This window comes from Sarcophilus harrisii, chromosome 1 (assembly GCF_902635505.1).
Source record: "Sarcophilus harrisii chromosome 1, mSarHar1.11, whole genome shotgun sequence".
Taxonomy (NCBI): domain Eukaryota; kingdom Metazoa; phylum Chordata; class Mammalia; order Dasyuromorphia; family Dasyuridae; genus Sarcophilus; species Sarcophilus harrisii.
Window position 1 is genome coordinate 89,731,728 of NC_045426.1, and position 19,676 is coordinate 89,751,403.

At 42.1% G+C, this 19,676-nt stretch overlaps 1 protein-coding gene across 1 annotated transcript; it reads right to left on the reverse strand.

The window, feature by feature from the left end:
- Positions 1 to 1,543: 1,543 nt before the first annotated feature.
- MYL3 (myosin light chain 3) lies at positions 1,544 to 18,952 on the reverse strand. Its single transcript, XM_031960541.1, has 6 exons — positions 18,709 to 18,952; positions 7,713 to 7,740; positions 7,054 to 7,203; positions 5,621 to 5,794; positions 1,927 to 2,004; positions 1,544 to 1,575 (listed from the first exon to the last, which is right to left on the reverse strand). Exons 1-6 carry the CDS (start codon positions 18,835 to 18,837, stop codon positions 1,547 to 1,549), a joined length of 588 nt encoding a protein of 195 aa, XP_031816401.1. The 5' UTR covers positions 18,838 to 18,952; the 3' UTR covers positions 1,544 to 1,546.
- Between the last annotated feature and the right edge of the window lie 724 nt (positions 18,953 to 19,676).

Here is a 19,676-nt window from a genome sequence, read left to right on the forward strand (position 1 = left end):
GGACTTGGAGCCCAAGGGAAGACACTGAGGGAAGATTTGAAAATGTTATGTGGAAATCAAAATTAACTGAGAAAGGAAAGCAGGGTCATGGTGCTCATATCATCAAATTAGACTTCCCCCCAAAACCATGACTCACTCTCCCCACTGACATTCATGGGGTACATGACAGTGCAAATAGTGAGTGCATGTGTGTGTGTGTGTGTGTGTGTGTGAGAGAGAGAGAGAGAGAGAGAGAGAGAGAGAGAGAGAGAGAGAGAGAGAGAGAGAGAGAGAGAGAAGAGAGAGAGAGAGAGAGAGAGAGAGAGAGAGAGAGAGAGAGAGAGAAAGAGAGAGAGAGAGAGAGAGAATGAGATGGATAAGAAGGCAAAGCCACTTTTCTTTCTCCCATGATAACCCTACCATTTGACTATAGCAATTCTCAAAGAGCACAGTCAAGTGTTTCATCCTAGTACCCCCTTAAGAATTGTATTCTCCTTTCTTCACTCCACACCATGGACTCCATCCCATGGAAGTCAGCCTTCCCTTTCCTAGCCCTCCCATCACAAACTACCCAGCCTTCATCCAAATGAGTACTCCCCACTATTTCAGGGGATTAGTTGAAGAAATATCCCCATCAGGTCCTCTATCCGGGCTTCCTGAAAGAAAAAAATATTCACTAATTACCAAGGAGTAAGGGGAGCTCTCAAAACAACCTGAGTGAGATTTTTTTTTGGTGACAACTCCCTATTGTCTTAAAAACGTCCTCAAAATATAGAATGGAGGCAGTAAGAACCCCATAACAATTCCAGGGTCAGCTGGCAAGGTCAAGAGCTAGTTGCTCTCCAGTCCAATCCTGAAGATTCCAGGGACCCAGGATACTCAGTTTTCTTTCTCTTTCTTCTCTCCCTCCTTCTCTTTCTCCCTCTTTCTCTCTCTCTCTCTCTTCCTCCCCCTCTTTTTCCCTCTCTCCCTACCCTTCCCTTCCTTTCTCTCTTTTTTCCTTCCATTTCTTCTTTATTCTATCTTTTCTTCTTTTCTCTCTTATATTTTGACTATATCTATATCTAGGTCTATCAAGAGCCATATCTATCCATCTATCTATCTATCTATTTAGCTATCTATCTATCTATCTATTTCTCCAGTACTTAGTACAGTATTTGGAATATGGTAGCTACTTAATACTTATGAACTAACTTCTTATTCCTTATCTCCTTTTCCTCTTTATTTTATTTTTCTTCCCTCCATCCTCCTTCTTTATGTCTTTCTTTCCTTCCTTCCTCTTACTCTTTCCTTCTTTCTTTGATTCATTTCTTTCTCTTCCCTCTTTCCTTCTTTTTTCCCCATTATTTCTTCTTTCCTTCCTTCCTTGATTTCCTTATCCAATCTCTTAACAAGGAAAATCATTGAAATCCAAATGCAGGATTTCCTTGCTGGTGATTCCATGGAAAACTCTGACTTCTCCCAGTCCAATTTCTGCCTTTGGGCACCTGATATTCTTTCAGACTTTAGGACCTCTGCTGCCAGAGGAGAAAAGGGAGAGGGAAAGCTCACCTGGAGAGCTAGCATCTCAGCTGGCCATGATGTGCTTCACAAATGCTAGAAAGAAGCCCAGGATGGAGAATAGATTAATATGTGAATGTGTATTAGTGTGAGAGATGCATGTTAATGCAACTCTCCCTCCACAGACTTGGAACTCACTGATGGGGGTGGAGAGGTGGGTTCTGGGGTAGAGCTGGGGTAAGATGAGGTTTGTCTGTGGAAAAATGGCTGGGAGGAATTTCCTGCACCCACTTGGCAGTCCCTGGGACTGAGTATTCTGTGGCTTCCCTATATCTCCTTCCTCTCTCCTGCAAGAACAGATCCCAGGGAAGGGGGTCCCGGGAGCACCAGCCTATTGGCCTTTCGAAGCCTCCCTCCTGCCTCCGTCTCCCTGCCTCTGTCTCTCACCTTCATAGTTGATACATCCATTGGCATCTTCCTGCCCAGCCATCAGTTTCTCCACCTCATCTTCAGTCAGTCTCTCACCTAGAAGGGTTTAAGGGCAAGCCTGAAGTCCCAGATATTCTATGATCCTGAGACTGTCCCAACACTTTCTGGCTATAAGGGATCTCAGGAGGGCTCTTCCTTCCATAGGATCTCAGATTGAGAGCTAAAGGGGAACTTGGGGAGGCAATGTGGTGTAATAATGGTACCTGCTTCCTAAGGTTGTCATGAGGATTAGGTGAAATTATATTTGTGAAGTACTTTGCAAACCTAAAAAGCCATATATAAATATGAGATAATAATAATGATGATGATGATGATAATAATAATAATTATTATATGTGCATGTATTTGTTATTTCTCCTCATAGAAAGAAAACTTCAAACAAAAACTCCTTGAAGGCAGGAATTGTTTCATTTTTGTCTTTATAAACTCAGCCCCTAACACATGAGCTGTACCAGTTAGGGAGGTAAGGCAAGGACATGCAAGAGAAAAGTTTGTAAAATTTTCAAATGTGAACATTTACATCTCAGAGATAAACAAATGTAGCCCATTAGGACTTTATTGTTTTACTGATTGCCTAGACTTTAAAAAGTGGTGAAGAAAATGTTAATAATGCAGATTAAACTTAAAACTATGTCTTACAGACAGTTGTGAGTGTGATTTTTTTTGAACAGCTGACTGTCAAAACATTTACTAGTACACTCTTCATGTGTATGACTTTCCCATTAATAATAATAAAATAATAACTAATATTAATATAGTTTTTATTATATTCAAGGAATTGTGCTTAGTGATTTGCAATTATTTTCACTTGATCCTTACAACAACCTTGGGAGGTAGGTAATATTATAATATAATGTATATTATGTAATTTTATGATGTATGTATATATATAATGTGATAGATGAAAAAATTGAGATTAAGTGATTTGCCCAGGTTCACACAGTAAGAAAATATTTAAGGTTGCATTTGAACTCAGGTCTCCCAGGCCTTTATCTATTGTCCCATCTAATTGCCCCATTAGAATATAAACTGTTTGAAGACAGTGACTATCTCATTTATTTTTTCTTTAGCAAATTTATTTATCTATTGATAAAGCAATATTCATTGCTTTATGAATCATGTTGGGAGAGAAAAATCAGAGCAAAAGGAATTGTCCCATTAGAATATAAACTGTTTGAAGACAGTGACTGTTTCACTTATTTTTTCTTTAGCAAATTTATTTGCAATATTCATTGCTTTATGAATCATGTTGGGAGAGAAAAATCAGAGCAAAAGGAATTGCCCCATTAGAATATAAACTGCTTGAAGACAGTGACTGTCTCACTTATTTTTTCCCTAGTAAATTTATTTATAAATTAATAAAGGTCTATTCATTGCTTTATGAATTATGTTGGGAGAAAAAAATCAGAGCAAAAGGAAAAAACCATGGGAGACATAAAAAAGCAGAAATCACTTTTTAATAAATAGTTAAGCATATTGTGGAATTATTTAATAAATCTTCTCATACATTTATTCATCTATCCATTCTTACATTTTAATCTTCTGAGACTTTCTCTTCATAGTTTCTTATGAATCAATAGTACAATACATAGAAACAATGATAATAATACTTACAGTATCTACCTCCTGGAGGGTAATGTTAGAAGTAAAAATGTTTTGTGAACCTTAAAACATTATGTAAATATGAGACAATATTATTAAAACATCTAGTGAGTGGTCATTCACTGTTCATCCAACTTTGGGACACCTCAACTGCAATTCTGGCTTTTTGAAGCTTCTGTGCATTGCTCTTCATTCAACTATCCCCTCATCCCCCTGGCAGGATGGGCAACAAATCTATTTTCTCTTCTGCTTGAGCACCCTCAGCTATTTAGAAATCTCTCTGTTAAAGTCAAACAAGCTGCTTAGATATCAAGATCTCTATTTCCTTCCCAAGGAATCTCACTCATCCTTCTCTCAAGGCAGTTTATTTCAGGCTGTTATCAATGTTTAAAATATAGACTTTGCCATTGTGAGGAAAAGCAAAGTTCAACAAGGCAGGTCAGCAACTGTTCTATAATTGTTGAATCTCTGGACTTGTCCAGAGCCACACTGCCAATTTGTGTCAGTCAGGCCTTCCTGTATCTGGGCCACCTCTATCTACTCCACCACATCTTTCAATTTTTCAGTATCACCCTTTAAATGTTGCACTGAGAACAGAACACAGTACTCCAGGCGTGACATGACCAGGGCAGAAAACAATGGAAATTCTTTCTTTTAAATGCTTTGTGTCTCTTAATATTAGATTTAAAAGAACTGAACTACATTCAGAGAAATTGAGGGCAAGCAAGCATAATGTTACATAGATAGATATGAATATATGTGTGTATGATTATATTTATGTATATGTATATATATATGTATGTGTGTTTATGTATATGTACATATAAATATATCCATACTTAACTATAGCCTCCTTAGGAGAAGTGGAAGGGAGGAAAAAGGGGGAAAAATAAAGTAAAAAGTGCACAGCAGAGAATAAAAGAAAACCTATAAGGAAGCAAAGAAAAGATAGCTCTGACCACAATGTGTAGTATTCATTGTATGGACTTGAAATGGAAATTTATTGTCTTATATTTTGAATCCTTTCATGTTTTGCCATGTACATGGCAATGCTTTTCAATGTTTTTTTTCTATAAAAAATTATTGAACTAGCTTTAATTATTATTTAATCCAAAAAATTAACTAGCCTCAATAATAATTCTAGATAACATTTACATAGCATGTTTACAACTTATGAAGTACCTTACATAAAAGATTCTCAAAACAACTCTGGAAGGGAGAGAGATGCTACTTACCTCATTTTACAAATGAAGGAACCCATTTTGGAAAAGGTTAAGGGATGGGTCTAAAGTCATATAGCTGTGAAGTATCTGAGGCAGGATTTGAACTCCTAACTAAAAATCTAGTACTCTGACCACTAGGCTACCTAATGTAATAGCACCTTTAATTTGACCAAAGATGATATTCATTATTTTGTTTGTAGTGTCATATGAATGATTTATATTGAATTTGTAATCCATTAAAGCCCTCAGTTCTTCAGGACCAGGAAAGACAAAGAAGATACTCTAAGAGAAATGATTTTTACCTTCTAAGGTTGTTGTGAACATCAAATGAGATCATAATTTTAAAGTACTTAGTATGGTGGCTGGCACATAGTGAGCATTATATAAATGCTAGCTATTATAATTATTAGAGCTGACATTAAATCCTATTTCAGACACTAGCTCTATGATCATTTAATCTCAACCCAAGTTTTCTCTTCTCTAAAAAGGGTATAATAACAGCATCCACTTCCTAGAGGGGAAAGATTAATGAATGAAATAACCCATATAAAAGCTAGCTCTTACTGTGCTGTCCCAAATCTCTGGAGGCCCCAAGGATCATAAAAAGATCGGCTGAAACAGTCTTTTGGTACCTGTATGATAAGGTCAGGGAAAACTAGGGCTTTTTGACATGACCTTCTTGAGATCTTCCCTCTGCCTCAGGGCACAGAGGACAGAGGACCCTGACAGAAGAACGGAGTAACAGAGAGGGAGAGTCAGCTCTGTCCCTTGGGTTTCTCCCAGTCTCCAGTCAGAGCTCACAGGGTAGGAGGGAGGTGGGGACTTACCTAGGGTGGCCAGCACATGGCGCAGCTCAGCTCCCATAACAGTTCCATTGCCTTCTTTGTCAAAGACCCTCAACCCCTCCACAAAGTCCTCAAATGTGCCAGTGTCCTTGCAGGTGGCAATATGCTGCAGCATGGGCAGGAAGGTTTCAAAATCCATCATTTTGGAGTTGAGTTCTGGGGACAGAGAAGGGAGATGGGAAAAGTAAGAGAAAATATTAGAAAGAGCTTCCCCACACACAGACCCTTGTCTCTGCCCAGCCTATTTGGGAAGAAGCAAGGTACTTCTTGTAGGAGCTTAGGTGAATTATGAGGAAATACATCGGGATGCTCTCCAGTGAGTTACTTGCTCTCGTTAGATTCCCCCTTTGTTCCCCCAGAACCTTGGGACCTGGGTTCTAGTGCTTTCCCTCTTAGAACCTCAGGCCTACCTAGGCTTTCCACTGGCCAGGAACCAAATGTGAACAGGAGTCTTCTTTAGGGGCTATCTCCTCCAATTAGAATGGGGACTGTCCCGATTTTCTGTTTACTCAAATAGAGTACTTGACATATTTGGCATATATTTGAGATATAGTCAGGTCTAAGAAATGCTTTCCCAATACTTTTGATTTACATGGTGGAGCCAACCATAGGACCATTCTTCTGTTTAAAATGACTCAATTATCCCCTATTGCCATTTGGGTAAGATTCAGGCTTCTCTGGCTGCCGTTCAAAGTTCTCCATGATTTCACATTTCTGAAGACAACAATCTTGCTAACCCAGACAAAAGACTTTGATAAGAATGAGAGGAAGTAACAGATTGTTGGGTTCCCTTTACTTCAGACCCAGACATCATCCTCCCCACTCCCCACGATCCCAGAGTAGGCTGGAGGGCTTACCGAGTGCTCAAAAACTGCCTGCCCTTCATTTAGTGACATACTGTCGCCACCACTAATCCCTATGACCCTTTCTGTGCTTAAAACCATTGGTAGCCAGGTTGTGTGACTGTCTGCACTGGATCCTCACGGGTGTCACTCACAAAGGAGTTCACACAGAAAGGCCTCTAGATGCATCTAACCTTCTGTTCTATGGTAATAAGGCCGTCTCTGTCTCTGTCTCTCTCTTTCTTGTGTCTTTCTCTTTCTGTTTCTCTGTCTCTCTGAATTTGTCTCTGTCTCTTTTTCTGTTTCGCTCTCTGTCTCTGTCTCTCTCTCCTCTCTCTCTATTTCTCTGTCTCTCTTTCCCTCCCACCGCCCTCTGTCTCTTTCTGTTTCTTCATCTCTCTTTCCTTTCCACCACCCTCTCTGTATTTGTCTCTCTGTCTCTGTATCTCTCTGTCTCTCTGGCTTCCTTACAGTACAAATCCTGGATAGGGAGAACTTTGGGGGCAGGTAGGGCCTGGTAATGTTTGGCCGTAGCTGCTTCCTTTCCCTCTGGGTAGGTCTACGGTCACTTACCTTCCTGCTTGGGCCTTCCCAGCACCCGAAGAACCTCCGCCTGGGTTGGGTTCTGACCCAGTGCTCTCATCACATCCCCGCACTGCCCATATGTGATCTTCATCTCTGACTTGGGGGTCCGATCGAATAGGGAGAAGGCTTCCTTGAACTCTGGAGGGGTGGGATGGAAACACCCGATGAGTATGATGGCTCAGAATATAGAATGAGCAGGGGAATGAATGTCCTCCTCTGAGTTTTTGTCCCAAACTTTCCCTGAAGCCCATGGTTCCAGAGCAACTATTGATTTTGAAGTAAATCATAGTGAGTTTAGTACAACTCCCTGAAAGAGGGGGCCATGTCTTCCACCTCAAGCTAGAATCTCTGTGGCACTTAGGGAGAGTGAAGGAGGAAAGGCTCTAAGGACAGGAGCTGTTTCTCAGGGAAGATGGAGAATTTCCTGAAGGGAAGGCCACATTAGGTCAAGTATTAAGCCTTTCTCCCTTAAATTAGAGATTCCTTGAGGGCAGGACCTTCATTTCCTCCTCAGACTAAGGGCTTCCAGAAAATGGCCTTAATGTCTAACATATGATTAGATACCCAGAGGGGTTGAGCAAGTCAGTTCATTGACCTACTAATTATCTGAATACTGGATGTAGACAGAGGGACCCAAGGCTACTCACCTTCTATCTGCTCTGGAGTAAACTCAATCTGGAAAGGAAGACAGAAGAAAAGTTCTAATTACTGCCCCTGGACTCTTCAAAGTCCTCTCAGCAGAGAGACCCATCCCTGATGTCCAAACTGAGGTTATCTGTTCCACATCCAGAAAGACACCTTGAAGGTTTTTTGGGGGAATATTATTAAGCATTATAATGAAATATTATTAAACAAATGGTGAATATTCAGAGAAGAGTGACCAGGAAGGCAAAGAATCTCAGGACCTCTCATTCCTTCTGAAAACTAGTTGAAGGAATCTTTAACCTAGAGAAGACTTATAGGGGATGTGATTCCTGTCTTCAAGCACTTGAAGGATTATCAGGTAGATGACAGATTAGTCCTGTCTAGCTTGGGCCCAGAGAGCAGCACTAAGACTAAGGAGTGGTCGTTGCAGAGAAGCTGATTCCAGTTTATGGAGAAATTTCTAACAATTGAAACTCTCCCAAAATGCCCCATTCACTAGAAGTCTTTGACTAAAATCTGCTCCACTATAAAGGAGATCCTCATTAGGGAATGGAGCTATAGGATTATAGAATTAGCAATGGAAGGCAGCAGAGGTGTCATCAAGGCCAGCATCCTCATTTATACACGAGGGAACTGAAAAATAGAGAGGTTATGTCTCTTGGAACAAAACTAATTTTTGATTTGAATCCAGGTCCTTGTGATTTTACGTTAAATTCCCTGGCTATTGAATTATGCTGCTTCTGATGATTTCTCAAGTCTCTTTCAAGTCTGATTCTGTGAATCTCCATGTTCTTTTACTGGATTTTTCTTTACATTTAACTGACAGGAGTTATACGGTCACAAGAGTTGAACTTTTATCCTGGGGACCTTTTTTGGGCAGAGGACGTGGAAGAATTGGAGTCCCTCTTACCCAAGATAACAGTCAGCTCCTGATGCCCCTGTAGCATTTCCTTCTCCCTAACTCCAAGGGCAAACTTCCACTTTCAGGGACTAATGCAAGTTTCCTCAAATATGGAGCGGAGAAAGATGATCCCAATCAAGCTGTGTATGTGTGAGTGTATTGCTCACCAGGAATTATGTGGCCATGAGGGTTGGACTTTTATCCTAGGACCCCTTTTTTAGGAGGGGAGGGCATGGAAGAATTGGAGTCCCTCTTATCCTAGGTAACGGTCAGCTCCTGATGCCCCTGTAGCATTTCCTTCTCCCTAACTCCAAGGGCAAACTTCCACTCCCAGGGACTAATGCAAGTTTTCTCAAATATGGAGAGGAGAAAGATGATCCCAATCAAGCTGTGTATGTGTGAGTGTGTTGCTATGGGATAGGGAAGGAGAGCAGGGAGGCAGAATCACAAACATTTCTGGCCCATCCCCAGACAGGTCCCTCAGTCAGCACTGGCTCTGTCCCCCAGCAACTGACACACACCCATCCCCACTCACAGGGAGCTCAGTGTCTCAGACCTGCGTGCCAAATGGAGTTAGACCAACCACACCATGGAAACTCTAGACTGGGGTATGAATGGACAGGAATGTCCCATACTGGCCACAAGGGCCTCTCAGTGGGGTGGAGTTGGGGAAGAGCTGCAGAGGGAGAAATGGGTCTATCTCTGCAACCAATCCCTATGCAGACAGAGAGACCCAAGGATAGCTCGAGCTCCTCGGCAAGCTGAGAAAGTCTCCAAGAGGGAGATGGCTGTCTCCCCCACCTCATTTTAAAATTTTATTTTAACAGTTATGAAGATATAGTAGAAAGATTTAGAATCTGCTCTGCTGTTTCCTTTCTGTATGGACTTGGGCAAATCATCTCTTAGTTCCTCATTTCCTTCATCTGTAAAATGAAAGGGTCAAATTAGACGTTCTCTAAGGCTCCTTCTGGTTTTAAAATTCTATTATTTCATGACTCTCGGGTTATTGGGATAGAAGGGTCCTGGGAAAGCCAGAAGTGAACACCCACAGCACTGAATTCCGAAGATGCATTTTGGCCAGCAAGTCTCTCTAACCATCTCTTTCCCCCATCCTCCACTGCAGGCTCTCGCTCCTCAGAGCAGACTGATCCTTTAGCACTCACCCTTCTCTGCCCGAGCTGCTATGTATGGATGAATGGAGCGGGGCCTGAAATAAGTAAAGGACAGTGGATAATCCCCCACTTTCCTTCACTCCTGCAAAACCTCTTGTGGTCCTACAGTCCCAGCATCCTTCATTTCACCAAACCCAAATCTCTTGTTTCCTCAGGATTACTCTACTGAACTGTGAGCTTTTTGAGGGCTGAGTAATTGATCTTTCTATCTCCCACAGTGTCTAACACAAGATTTTGTACATGGTCATAAGAGACAACATGGTTAACTTGAAGAGTCTTGGGGATTTGAAATCTAACACACACACACTTCCCAGTGAACCATTTCCTCTCTCAGGAGCCTCAAGTTTCTCATCTATAAGCTAGGAATATAATTCTTGTACCACCTATCTTCCGAGGGGGGATGGTGGTATAAATAAAGCTCTTGTTCAGAAAGTGTCAGAGATGGGAAAGACACTGGAGACTATCTGGTCCAACCAGGTAATCTAACAGGTAAAGAAATGGATGCCCCAAAAGAGATCAGAAAGCAGATAGTAAACCTAGGTCCTTAAATTCTAGTGTCCTTCCCAGCCCACCGAGTGGAAGAGGAGAAGCAGTCCGCCTTCCACGGCTCGGCTGCCTCCTAGAATCGCCCAGGCTGCCCCTTCTGCCCCCTCCCAAGGGTGGCCAGGGTCATCCCAGCTGCTCTCCCTGATTTTTTCTCTGGGCCCGAGTCCTCACCACCCCCACTGGAACTGTGGAAGGGAGCCAGATCCCAAGCTCCAAGGGTCACGTAGAGAGAGATTTATGAGGTGTGAGCTGGATCATCGCTTGCCCGGCCCCACTGTAGCCGGGCACCCATCAGGGCAGGCCTGCAGCTGGTGCTTTTGATGCTATTTTCTCCCGGGGAGAAGGCAACCACAAACAAGCCCAGGGTGTAAGTCATCATTTCCCACTGCAAGCTGTATGTTCCAGGTCTAAACTGAGACCAGAGGAAGGAGGAGGGAGAGAGTGTGAAAGAGTCTTGAGAGAGGGTGAGAGAGACTGAGGATGTGTAAGAGAGACAGGGAGGACAGAGGGGGAGAGAGATGGGGGGGAGATGGAGGTAGAAGGAGAATTAGTGAGGAAGAAACAGAGACATAGAGGGAGGACTACAGGGAGACAGTGAAGGGGACAAGTGTGTTGTATGTCACTATCAGGGTACATACAGCTGTTTCAAAGTGGATCAGTTGGGGTTGTGACATAAGCCAATCCTGAACACAAAACTTTAAGAACCATTTTTCTCACAGATAAGAGAAAAAAAATATTGTAGTCTCCCTCCTCTGACCTAGTGGAGGTTCCTCCCAGGGAAGGAACAGTAATAAGTCTGAAGCCTGAGACATTGCCCCTGACTTGGGGGGGGTGCAGCTGCCAATGGGAAACATAACCATTTTTTCAGAGCTCCCACACTCAATTCCAAACAATCCATCACTTTTGATCTGGAAAGGGGAGTCATAACAAAGGGAGATCCCTTCTGAACCTGGAAGAGTGGGCAGGTATTCATTCTTTGGGGGAGCAGATGACCATCTTGAATTACAGCTTCATGATGTTCTTGGTCATTTCCTTCATTCCTTGATTCTGACCCTGGCTGGGAGCTAGTCCCCTCTCGGACCACCCCAAATTTTAGCTCCATGCTCTAAAGCCTGAGCTCAATTAGCCTGGATGAGCTAGAGATGGATTGTGTGGGACAGTGATGAGAGGAAGGGCTTGGGCAAGTCTCAGCTTCACAAAGCTCAGTTTTGAAATAACAATAAAAAATAATTTATTTACATAGGAAGATTAAGGCTACTAATTATCTCACAGAGAGGCAATGAGAAGCAATGGAAATATATCTGACTTGGAGTCAGAAATTCTGATTCAAATTTCATTTCTGCTGCTGACTAGCCATGTCACTACATGACTCACTCCACACTCTTATGGTCTTCTCATGTTCTACATCCTAGACCCTGTCCCTTTCAGTTTTTAAGTTCTTTAAGTTTTTAAAGTCCTTGGTTTGTATGAATGCTCAGTTGGCAGAACATGAGACAGGAATAAGGCTGTATGAGGTGAGAGCCCAAAGTGCTTTGAGGAAGCAGCTTGTCTGGGGTCTTGAGGAAGGGGTCTAGCTTTGGAGTCAGAGAACCCGGGTTCAAATCCAATCTTTGTGTGATCCTAGATAAGGCACTTAACTTCCCCAAGCCCCAGTTTCCTCACTGATACACTGAAGAGGTTGGACTAGATGGCCTTTTTAGTGCCTTCCGGTTCTAAATCAACCAGCCTCTTTATCCTCATTCCCATTATGGGCTCCCTCTAGTACTCACACCCACCCCATTCCTACTGACCTATCTTTCTCTACTCAAGCACAGCCGTTAGGGGATCATGCCTTGGTGAAAAGTGGGGAAAGAGAGGCTGGATGGGGAATGGAAGACAAAGCAGGATGAGGGAAAGAGATAGCCTTCATGGACCATAGTTTCTCAATTAAAAATGAAGAAGTCTGCACTAGAAGGCCTTCTTCTAAAACCTAAGAGACTATGTGATCCATTTTAACAGGTGAAATGTAGGGGAAGTGTAGGATGGCCCCCATCAAAACTAAAGGGACCTGTCAGTCTCCAACCCCACTCTCTGTTTCTCCACAAACCGTGTATTTTATTTTTATGTCAGCTCCTGTGGCCCCTCTGTACTCTGCATAAGGGTACCTGATGGTTGGGTCAGGAGAAGGGGCTTTTAGATCTATTATTAGATGCAACACGGGCAATGTGTCCTTGACCACTTCATCTGTGATAACCTCTGTGGCCAGCTACTTTAATAGGTAATTCCTGAGTATTGGAATAGAATCAAGGAATCTGAGAATTTTAAGAAACATACAGAGGGATGACAAAGTGCTATCCAAAAAAGCGCCAATCAAAAAAATCAGAAAAAAATCCCATTCTAAACAGAGTGGAGAAACATCTTGACACAGGTAATAGGTAGTAGAAGCAGGATTTGAAACCAGGACCTCTGACTACAAATCCATTTCAAACTTCAACTCTACTTCAGTTTATCCAACTATAAAATGGCATAATAATAATTATCACCTATCACTCACTACCTATTGAACTCAGGAGAATCTCTCTTCTGTATGGAATGGAGTTCCTATATGCATAGACAAGGGCCAAAGACTTGTTCATGAAGATCATACAGCTAGTCTTCATGAAGACAAAATATTAAGGTACAGCAAATGTGGGTATAGGACAGTAGAACAAATACCCAAATTCTTTTGAAGTACAATTATTATTAATATTATACTGGTTCTCAGTGTCCTCATCTGCAAAAAGAACAAAAAGAGTTCTTATATTGATCAAGAATTCCTTTTGACATCATCCCCAATAAGTGATCATCCAGCCTTTGTTTGAAAAACTGTAGTGAGTGCTACTTAGTCATTCCCACTACATAACAGGGCAGCCCACTTTAATTTATTCTTTGCAATAGAAGATCTCAAAGTCTATGGTTCAGCCTTTCTTCACTAGTCTATTCCTATACAAATTTGTCATATAGCAAATTAATAGTTGAGTCCATTTAGCATTCCAAAAGAATAATAACTCACTCACTCATACCTAGCATTTCAAACTTTGCGAAACACTTTTCTCATATCAGTCCTGGAGATAAGTAGTGTGAGTATCATTATCCCCATTTTATAGATCAGCTGATTGGCTTGCCCATAATCCCAGAGCTAATACCTGAGGTGAGATTCAAATTCGGGGTTCCTGACACCAGAGCCAGTGCTTCAACCGCTAACCTGTACTGCCTCTCAGACAATGTCCTCTCCCAACTCTGGGCCGTAATTTCTTCATCTATAAAATGAAAAGATTAGATTCAATTGCCTCTGAGTTTCTTTTTTTTCTTTCTAGGTCACTGATCTCATGATGCCCTGCAGGCACCCAGCCATGGATGAAGAGGGTTTATCTCTGCCACAGTCAGGGACTGACACCCTGTCTGCCCAAGGTCAATGATACTTGTCAACACCATAAACACACATACTAAGGCCTTTCCAAGTCTCTCCCTCCCAGCCCAACTTTGCAGGCTGCTGACACTTCCTCTTCTATAATTGTTACCCATGAACCGTGTGAGAAATAGCTCGGAGAGAAAAGATGATGGTTCTGATAATCACTAATGTTTATATAATGCCTACTATGTGCTTGGCACTTTACAAATATTACCTCTTGTTGCCATATAACAACCTTGAAAGATAGGTATTATTATTATCCAATTTTACAGTTGGAGAAACTGAGGCAGGTTTATCCAAAGTCAGCTACTAAGTGGCTGAGGTAGGATTTGAACTCAGGGCTTCCTGACTACGGTTCCATTGCTCTGTCCCAGTGCCACCTAGCAGCCTAGAAAAGAAATTAAGAATTCTAGTAGATAGAAAATCAAAGATTCTAAACAGTAAGATAATGAAGTTGAAAGAAAGGTCATTGATCAGTGGGCTATGACCCCAAAGTCTAAAGAAACACTGGAAATTTAAAAGAAAAGAAAAGAAACTAAGTAAAAAAAATTTAAAGTAAAAACAAAACTATAAAGAGAGAGAAAGAGAGACAGAGAGAGAGAAGAAAGAAAGAAAGAAAGAAAAAGAAAGAAAGAAAGAAAGAAAGAAAGAAAGAAAGAAAGAAAGAAAGAAAGAAAGAAAGAGAGGGAGGGTAGGAGGGAGGGAGGGAGGGAGGGAAGAAGGGAAGGAGGAAGGAAGGAAGGGAGGGAGGGAGGGAGGAAGGAAGGAAGGAAGGAAGGAAAGAAGGAAGGAAGGAAAGAAGAAAGAGAGAGAAAGAAAGAGAGAAAAAGAAAGAAAGAGAGAAAGAAAAAAAGAGAGGAAGGAAGGGGGGAAGGAAGGAAGGAAGGAAGGAAGGAAGGAAAGAAGGAAGGAAGGGAAAGGAAAGGAAGAAACACAGGGAAATGCTGACAAAGTCTTGGAGATAATCTGTGGTTGAGGAATGGTTTGTTGAATAGGACTGGTAGTTTTAATGGACCATGATGATTTAGGACAGTTTGGAGTAATAAGTTCTGGCTCTGGAGTCAGAGGGCTTGGGTTCAAATTATAATTGAATTGAACAAGAATTCCTTATTACATCATCCCCAGTAAGAGATCATCCAGAGCTTTTGTTTGAAGAATTCTGGTGAGTGTTACCTGGTAATGCCGGCTACATAATAGGGCAGCCCACTTTAATCTTTTCTACACAGAACAAAGATCTGCCACTCTGCAACTTCTACCCATGGGCACTGTAAGATATTCTCCTCTGGTCCCAAGCAGGACCAATCTAATGCTTCTTTTACATGGCAGCTACATGAGAATGTCATCTATTGGCCAATACTCCTTTGCAAACAAGGATAGAATGATTCTCAGTCAGTATACATCATTGGGCTAGGAGGAACTGCTGGAGCTGCTAGAGTCTTTGAGAGCCTCTGGGCCACCTCAATTTCAGCCTGAGATACTAGAGGATAGAGACAAAGGTGGAGATGAAAATGGAGATCTGGAGAGAATGAGGAGGAGGAGGAGGAGGAGAAGGAGGAGGAGGAGGAGGAAGAAGAGTAGCAGAAGGAAAAGGAAGAGAAAGAGAAGAAGAAAAAAGGAGAAGGAAGAGGAGGAGGAGAAAGAGGAAGAAGAAAAGAAGGAGGAGGAAGAAGAAGAAGAGTAGAAGGAAAAGGAAGAGAAAGAGAAGAAGAAAAAAGGAGGAAGAGAAGAAGAAAAAGGAGGAGGAAGAGGAGGAGGAGAAAGAGGAAGAAGAAGAAAAGAAGGAGGAGGAGAGATAACATGCCCATGGTCACATAGTTAGGGAGAGAGAGAAAGATAGGAAGAGAATTAGACTCAGAGACAGATAGAAATTGAGAAAAAGATAGAGATGATAGAGATGGGGATGGAAATAAAGATGTGGAGCTAGAGATAGAGACAGAGAGACGTGGTCATGTAGAAATCAAGATAGTGATAGCAACTGATTCAAAGACAGACAGAAACTGAGGAAGAGAGATGATGGAGATGGAGAGAAATAACACATATGTGTATGACTAGAGAGGCCATTCAGTTTTGTAGTGACAAAGTACTATGTAAATGCTACTTTTATTTATTATTGTTATTATTATCTCCACTGTGTACAGAGTTCAGGATCAAGAAAACTTTTGATCTTTACTAGCTTTGTAACCATAGGCATGTCACCTCTCTGAGACTCAGTTTCCCATTTGTGAAATGGGAATTAAAATTCCAGTAATACTTCATAAGGAAACTCAAGGGAGATCACATTCATAAAGTACTTTGGGAATTTGAAAGGCTTTCTAAATGTTATAAATGTTATTCATCCATCATCTGCACCCTTGTCGTTTGAACTTTTCCCCCCTGGGCTTGGACTGTGAAACAGGATAAATGGAAATGTTCATGAGGTGGGCAATTCAGGGCACAGATAGAAGGTGGCCAAGGCTCAGAAGGGGATGGGGGTGGGGCCTGGGGCTAGGGGCACCAACCTCAGCCAAGAACACTTTGAAACATTTCCCCCACCCCCAAACATTCACTAGAGAATCAGGCGTGCTGCTATGTGGAATGCCAGAGCCCTAAAGTCACATCCCCAGGGTGGACCTGGACCTACCTACCTTGTCCTCTTACTCTTTTAGAGCACACATCCTTAACCCTTTTTGTGCCATGGATCTTTTTGGCAGTCTGGTAAAACCTATGAACTCCTTTTCAGAAATTTTTTTAAACCAGTAAAATAAAATATATGAAATTACAAAGGAAACCAACTATTTTCAGATAATTATTTAATATAATAATTGTATTGAAATAGTTGTTTTTCTCATCCAAGCTCACAGACCCCAGCTTAAGAATTTCTGCTTTAGTGTAAAGGAAACTTTGAAAGCTAAAAACAGAGAACAATTTCCCACCACAGGAAAGGAGGCTTAACATGGGAGAATCACCTTGTTACTTACCTGTTCCCTGTGCATGAGTCTTGCCTCCTCCCACCATCTAAGGGTAGGAGGTGTGTCTTCATAAAAACTTACTGGCTCAAGTTAATGCTATGATCCCAGCCAGATCACTTAATCTCTATTTACCTCAGCTTCCTCAATTATAAAATGGGTATAATAACAGTATCTACCTTGTAGGGTTGTAGTAAGGATCCAGTGACATAAAAATTGTAAACACCTTACCGCAGTGCCCTGCACATAGGAAGTAATTCTTGCTGTTCAGTTATTCTTCAGACATGTCTGCATCTTCATGACCCCATTTGGGTTTTCTTGGTAAAGAACCACTGGAGTGGTTTGCCATTTCCTCTCCAGCTGATTTTACAGATGAGGGAACTCAGATAGACAGGGTAAAATGACTTACCTAGAGTCACACAGCCAGGAAGTATCTGAGGCCAGATTTGAACTCATGAAAGCAGTCTTCCTGACTATATTATTTATTGTTCCACCTACCTGCCCTCCCCTAGATCAGAGAAAGAAGCCAAGAGTAAAAGATATTTCACCCATCTCCTGGTTCTTGGTATACCTGAGAAGCTAGGTAGTCTAATAGAAAGAGACCAGACCTGAAATTGGACAATATGGATTCAAATTCCAGTTCTGGTTCTTATACCTCATAGCCTGAGCAAGTCACTGAATCTCTAGGGAATTGGACCAGAGAATCTAAGTTTCTTCCTAGCATTGTATCCATGATTTTATGATACCACCTTTACTCTATTGAATGACTTTCCATCTCTCCTTCTCTTTATTCTCAATATAGATTCTGTAGCTCCAAAATAGTCTAGGATCTTCAAGGAAGGTTCTAATTAGCATCTAACTTTAATTCCTCTTGCTTCACTTTCCATAAATATGCTTGATATTAAATTACTTTCCTCCTTCTTGAGCCACAGCTAGACATTCTTTCACCTGGGACAAAAATAGGGGTTTGGGAGGGGAAAGAAAGGCTGGGATTGTCGGGACAGGAACAGTGGCAGGCCTATGGGGAGTGGAAGTGGGTACAAAGGTGTGTTGAGGATGATCTAATCCCAGAAAACAGGAGAAGGGACAGCCCACCTCCTAAAGAGTAAAGGTTAGTGGGGAAAGTGATTCTGGGAGAGCAATGTCACAGTAATAGGACCCTGGGGATGGTGGCCTCGGGTCAGGTGATGAAACACCATCACACTGTAGCAAATTGAATGGAAAACTAAGCATGAGGTTTGGTGACTGAGATGACTGAGAGGAAAGGTGCCCTCCCCATCTCAGCATATTTGGGCAAAGTACAAGTCATCCCATCCTAGGCTAAGAGTTGTCTCCTTCCTTACTAGTAATTTTAGAAAATGATCATAGAATTTGGAGCTGGAGAATATCTTAATGACCACCATCAATCCTTTCTAGGATAAGTGTTGTCTCCTTCCTTACTAGGAATAAAAAAAAATGATCATAGCTTTTGAAGCTAGAGAATATCTCAATGACCACCATCCTATCCTAGGAGAAGTGTCGTCTCCTTCCTTATTAGGAATAACATTAAAAAAAATTGAAACTGGAGAATATCTTAATGACCACTTAAATTATGTTACAATTCAGAAAAGTGACACTCACTGATCTGAACAAGACCACACAGAAATTAGATGCTAGAACTGGGATTTGAACTCAGATTTTTCCACTTACAAAATCAACATTCTTATCACTCCAGTGAAATACCCTGAATACACTTCTTTCCTCCAACTCTTTTAATATTCCCCCTCCTCCTGGAAATTCATATTTTGCCATTCTCCTTGTATCACACCCTCTGGGATACAGCCTCCCAATCTCTCCTGATCTCCCAGACTCTCTTCTGCCAAGTCTCTCCTTCTCCTTCTAAGTCTCCCCTTCCGGAAGTCTAGACTAACTCCATTCAATCTCATCCCTCTTTTGAATTTCAGAATTGATCCAGAGCTGACAGTACTCTCACCCCCAGGGGAGAGACCTAGGAAAGTGACCTACTTTGATCTTGGAGGCATCAAACTCGACTTCCTTGGGGGGCTCTGGCTGGGGAGCAGGAGCCGGAGCTGGGGCTGCCTTGGGGGCCGCCTTTGCATCTTCCTTCTTTGGATCAGGCTTCTTGGGAGCCATGGAGACAGACTGGGAAGGCAAAGAAGGGGGAGGTAGGTGAGTGATCCCAGGGAGAAGAGAGCAGAGGAAGGGGAGCTCAGGGGAGCTAAGGCAGTGCTGGACTCTGGTCTAGTTCAGGGTCTTTATCTCCAGCCGGTATTGCCCCTCCCCATGTCATTAGTGTCTTTCCCGCCCTTCATCCCCCCCACCCTCAGTGGGGGTTGGGGGAGCCTTACAATAGGGACAAGGCTATAAAAGGAGAAGAAGCCAGGGGGCCAGTGGCTATTTTGGAGCTGATGTAGAACAGCATTGTTCAGAGTTGGCACATCTGAGGAATGGAAGGTTGCTGGACAGGGGGGGAGGTGAGACACAGTGTGAAGGTTACAGGTCTCTTTTGGCTCTCCATTTCTGGCTTATGTAGAGGAGGATTAATGACATTTCTCTCCAGCCATCTGCCCTTCCCACTTCAAAGAGAAAAGAGGGAGAAAGGGAGAGGAGGGAGAGAAAGAAGGAAAAGGAAGGAGTAAATAGAAAGAGGGTATAGAAAGGAAAGAGAGAAAGAAGAGAGACTGGGGGAAAGGAGGAAGCAGAATCAAAGCAAGGAAAAACTAGTGGAAAGAAAGTGAGAAAAGAATAGGGAAGGAAGTGTGAGGAGAGAGAAGGGAGGAAGAAGAACAGGGAAAGAAGGAGAAAGGAAAAAATTAAAATAGAAAGGAGGGAAAATGTGAAAAAAATGGAGAAGGGAATAGGGAGGAAGGAAAGTGGAGGAGAAAGGACAGAACAGGAGGAGGTAGAGTAGAGGGGGAAACAGAAAGGAAAGAAAATGGAAAAGAAAAAGTAAAAAAGGAAGGAGGGAAAGT

Coding starts and splice junctions, on each gene's coding strand:
- MYL3 (XM_031960541.1), bottom strand. CDS start 18,837: ATGGCTCCCAAGAAGCCTGATCCAAAGAAGGAAGATGCAAAGGCGGCC. Junction 5,795..7,053: donor GGGAAGGCCCAAGCAGGAAG/GTAAGTGACCGT, acceptor CTCTGTCCCCAG/AACTCAACTCCAAAATGATG. Junction 2,005..5,620: donor CCATGTGCTGGCCACCCTAG/GTAAGTCCCCAC, acceptor AAACCCTTCTAG/GTGAGAGACTGACTGAAGAT.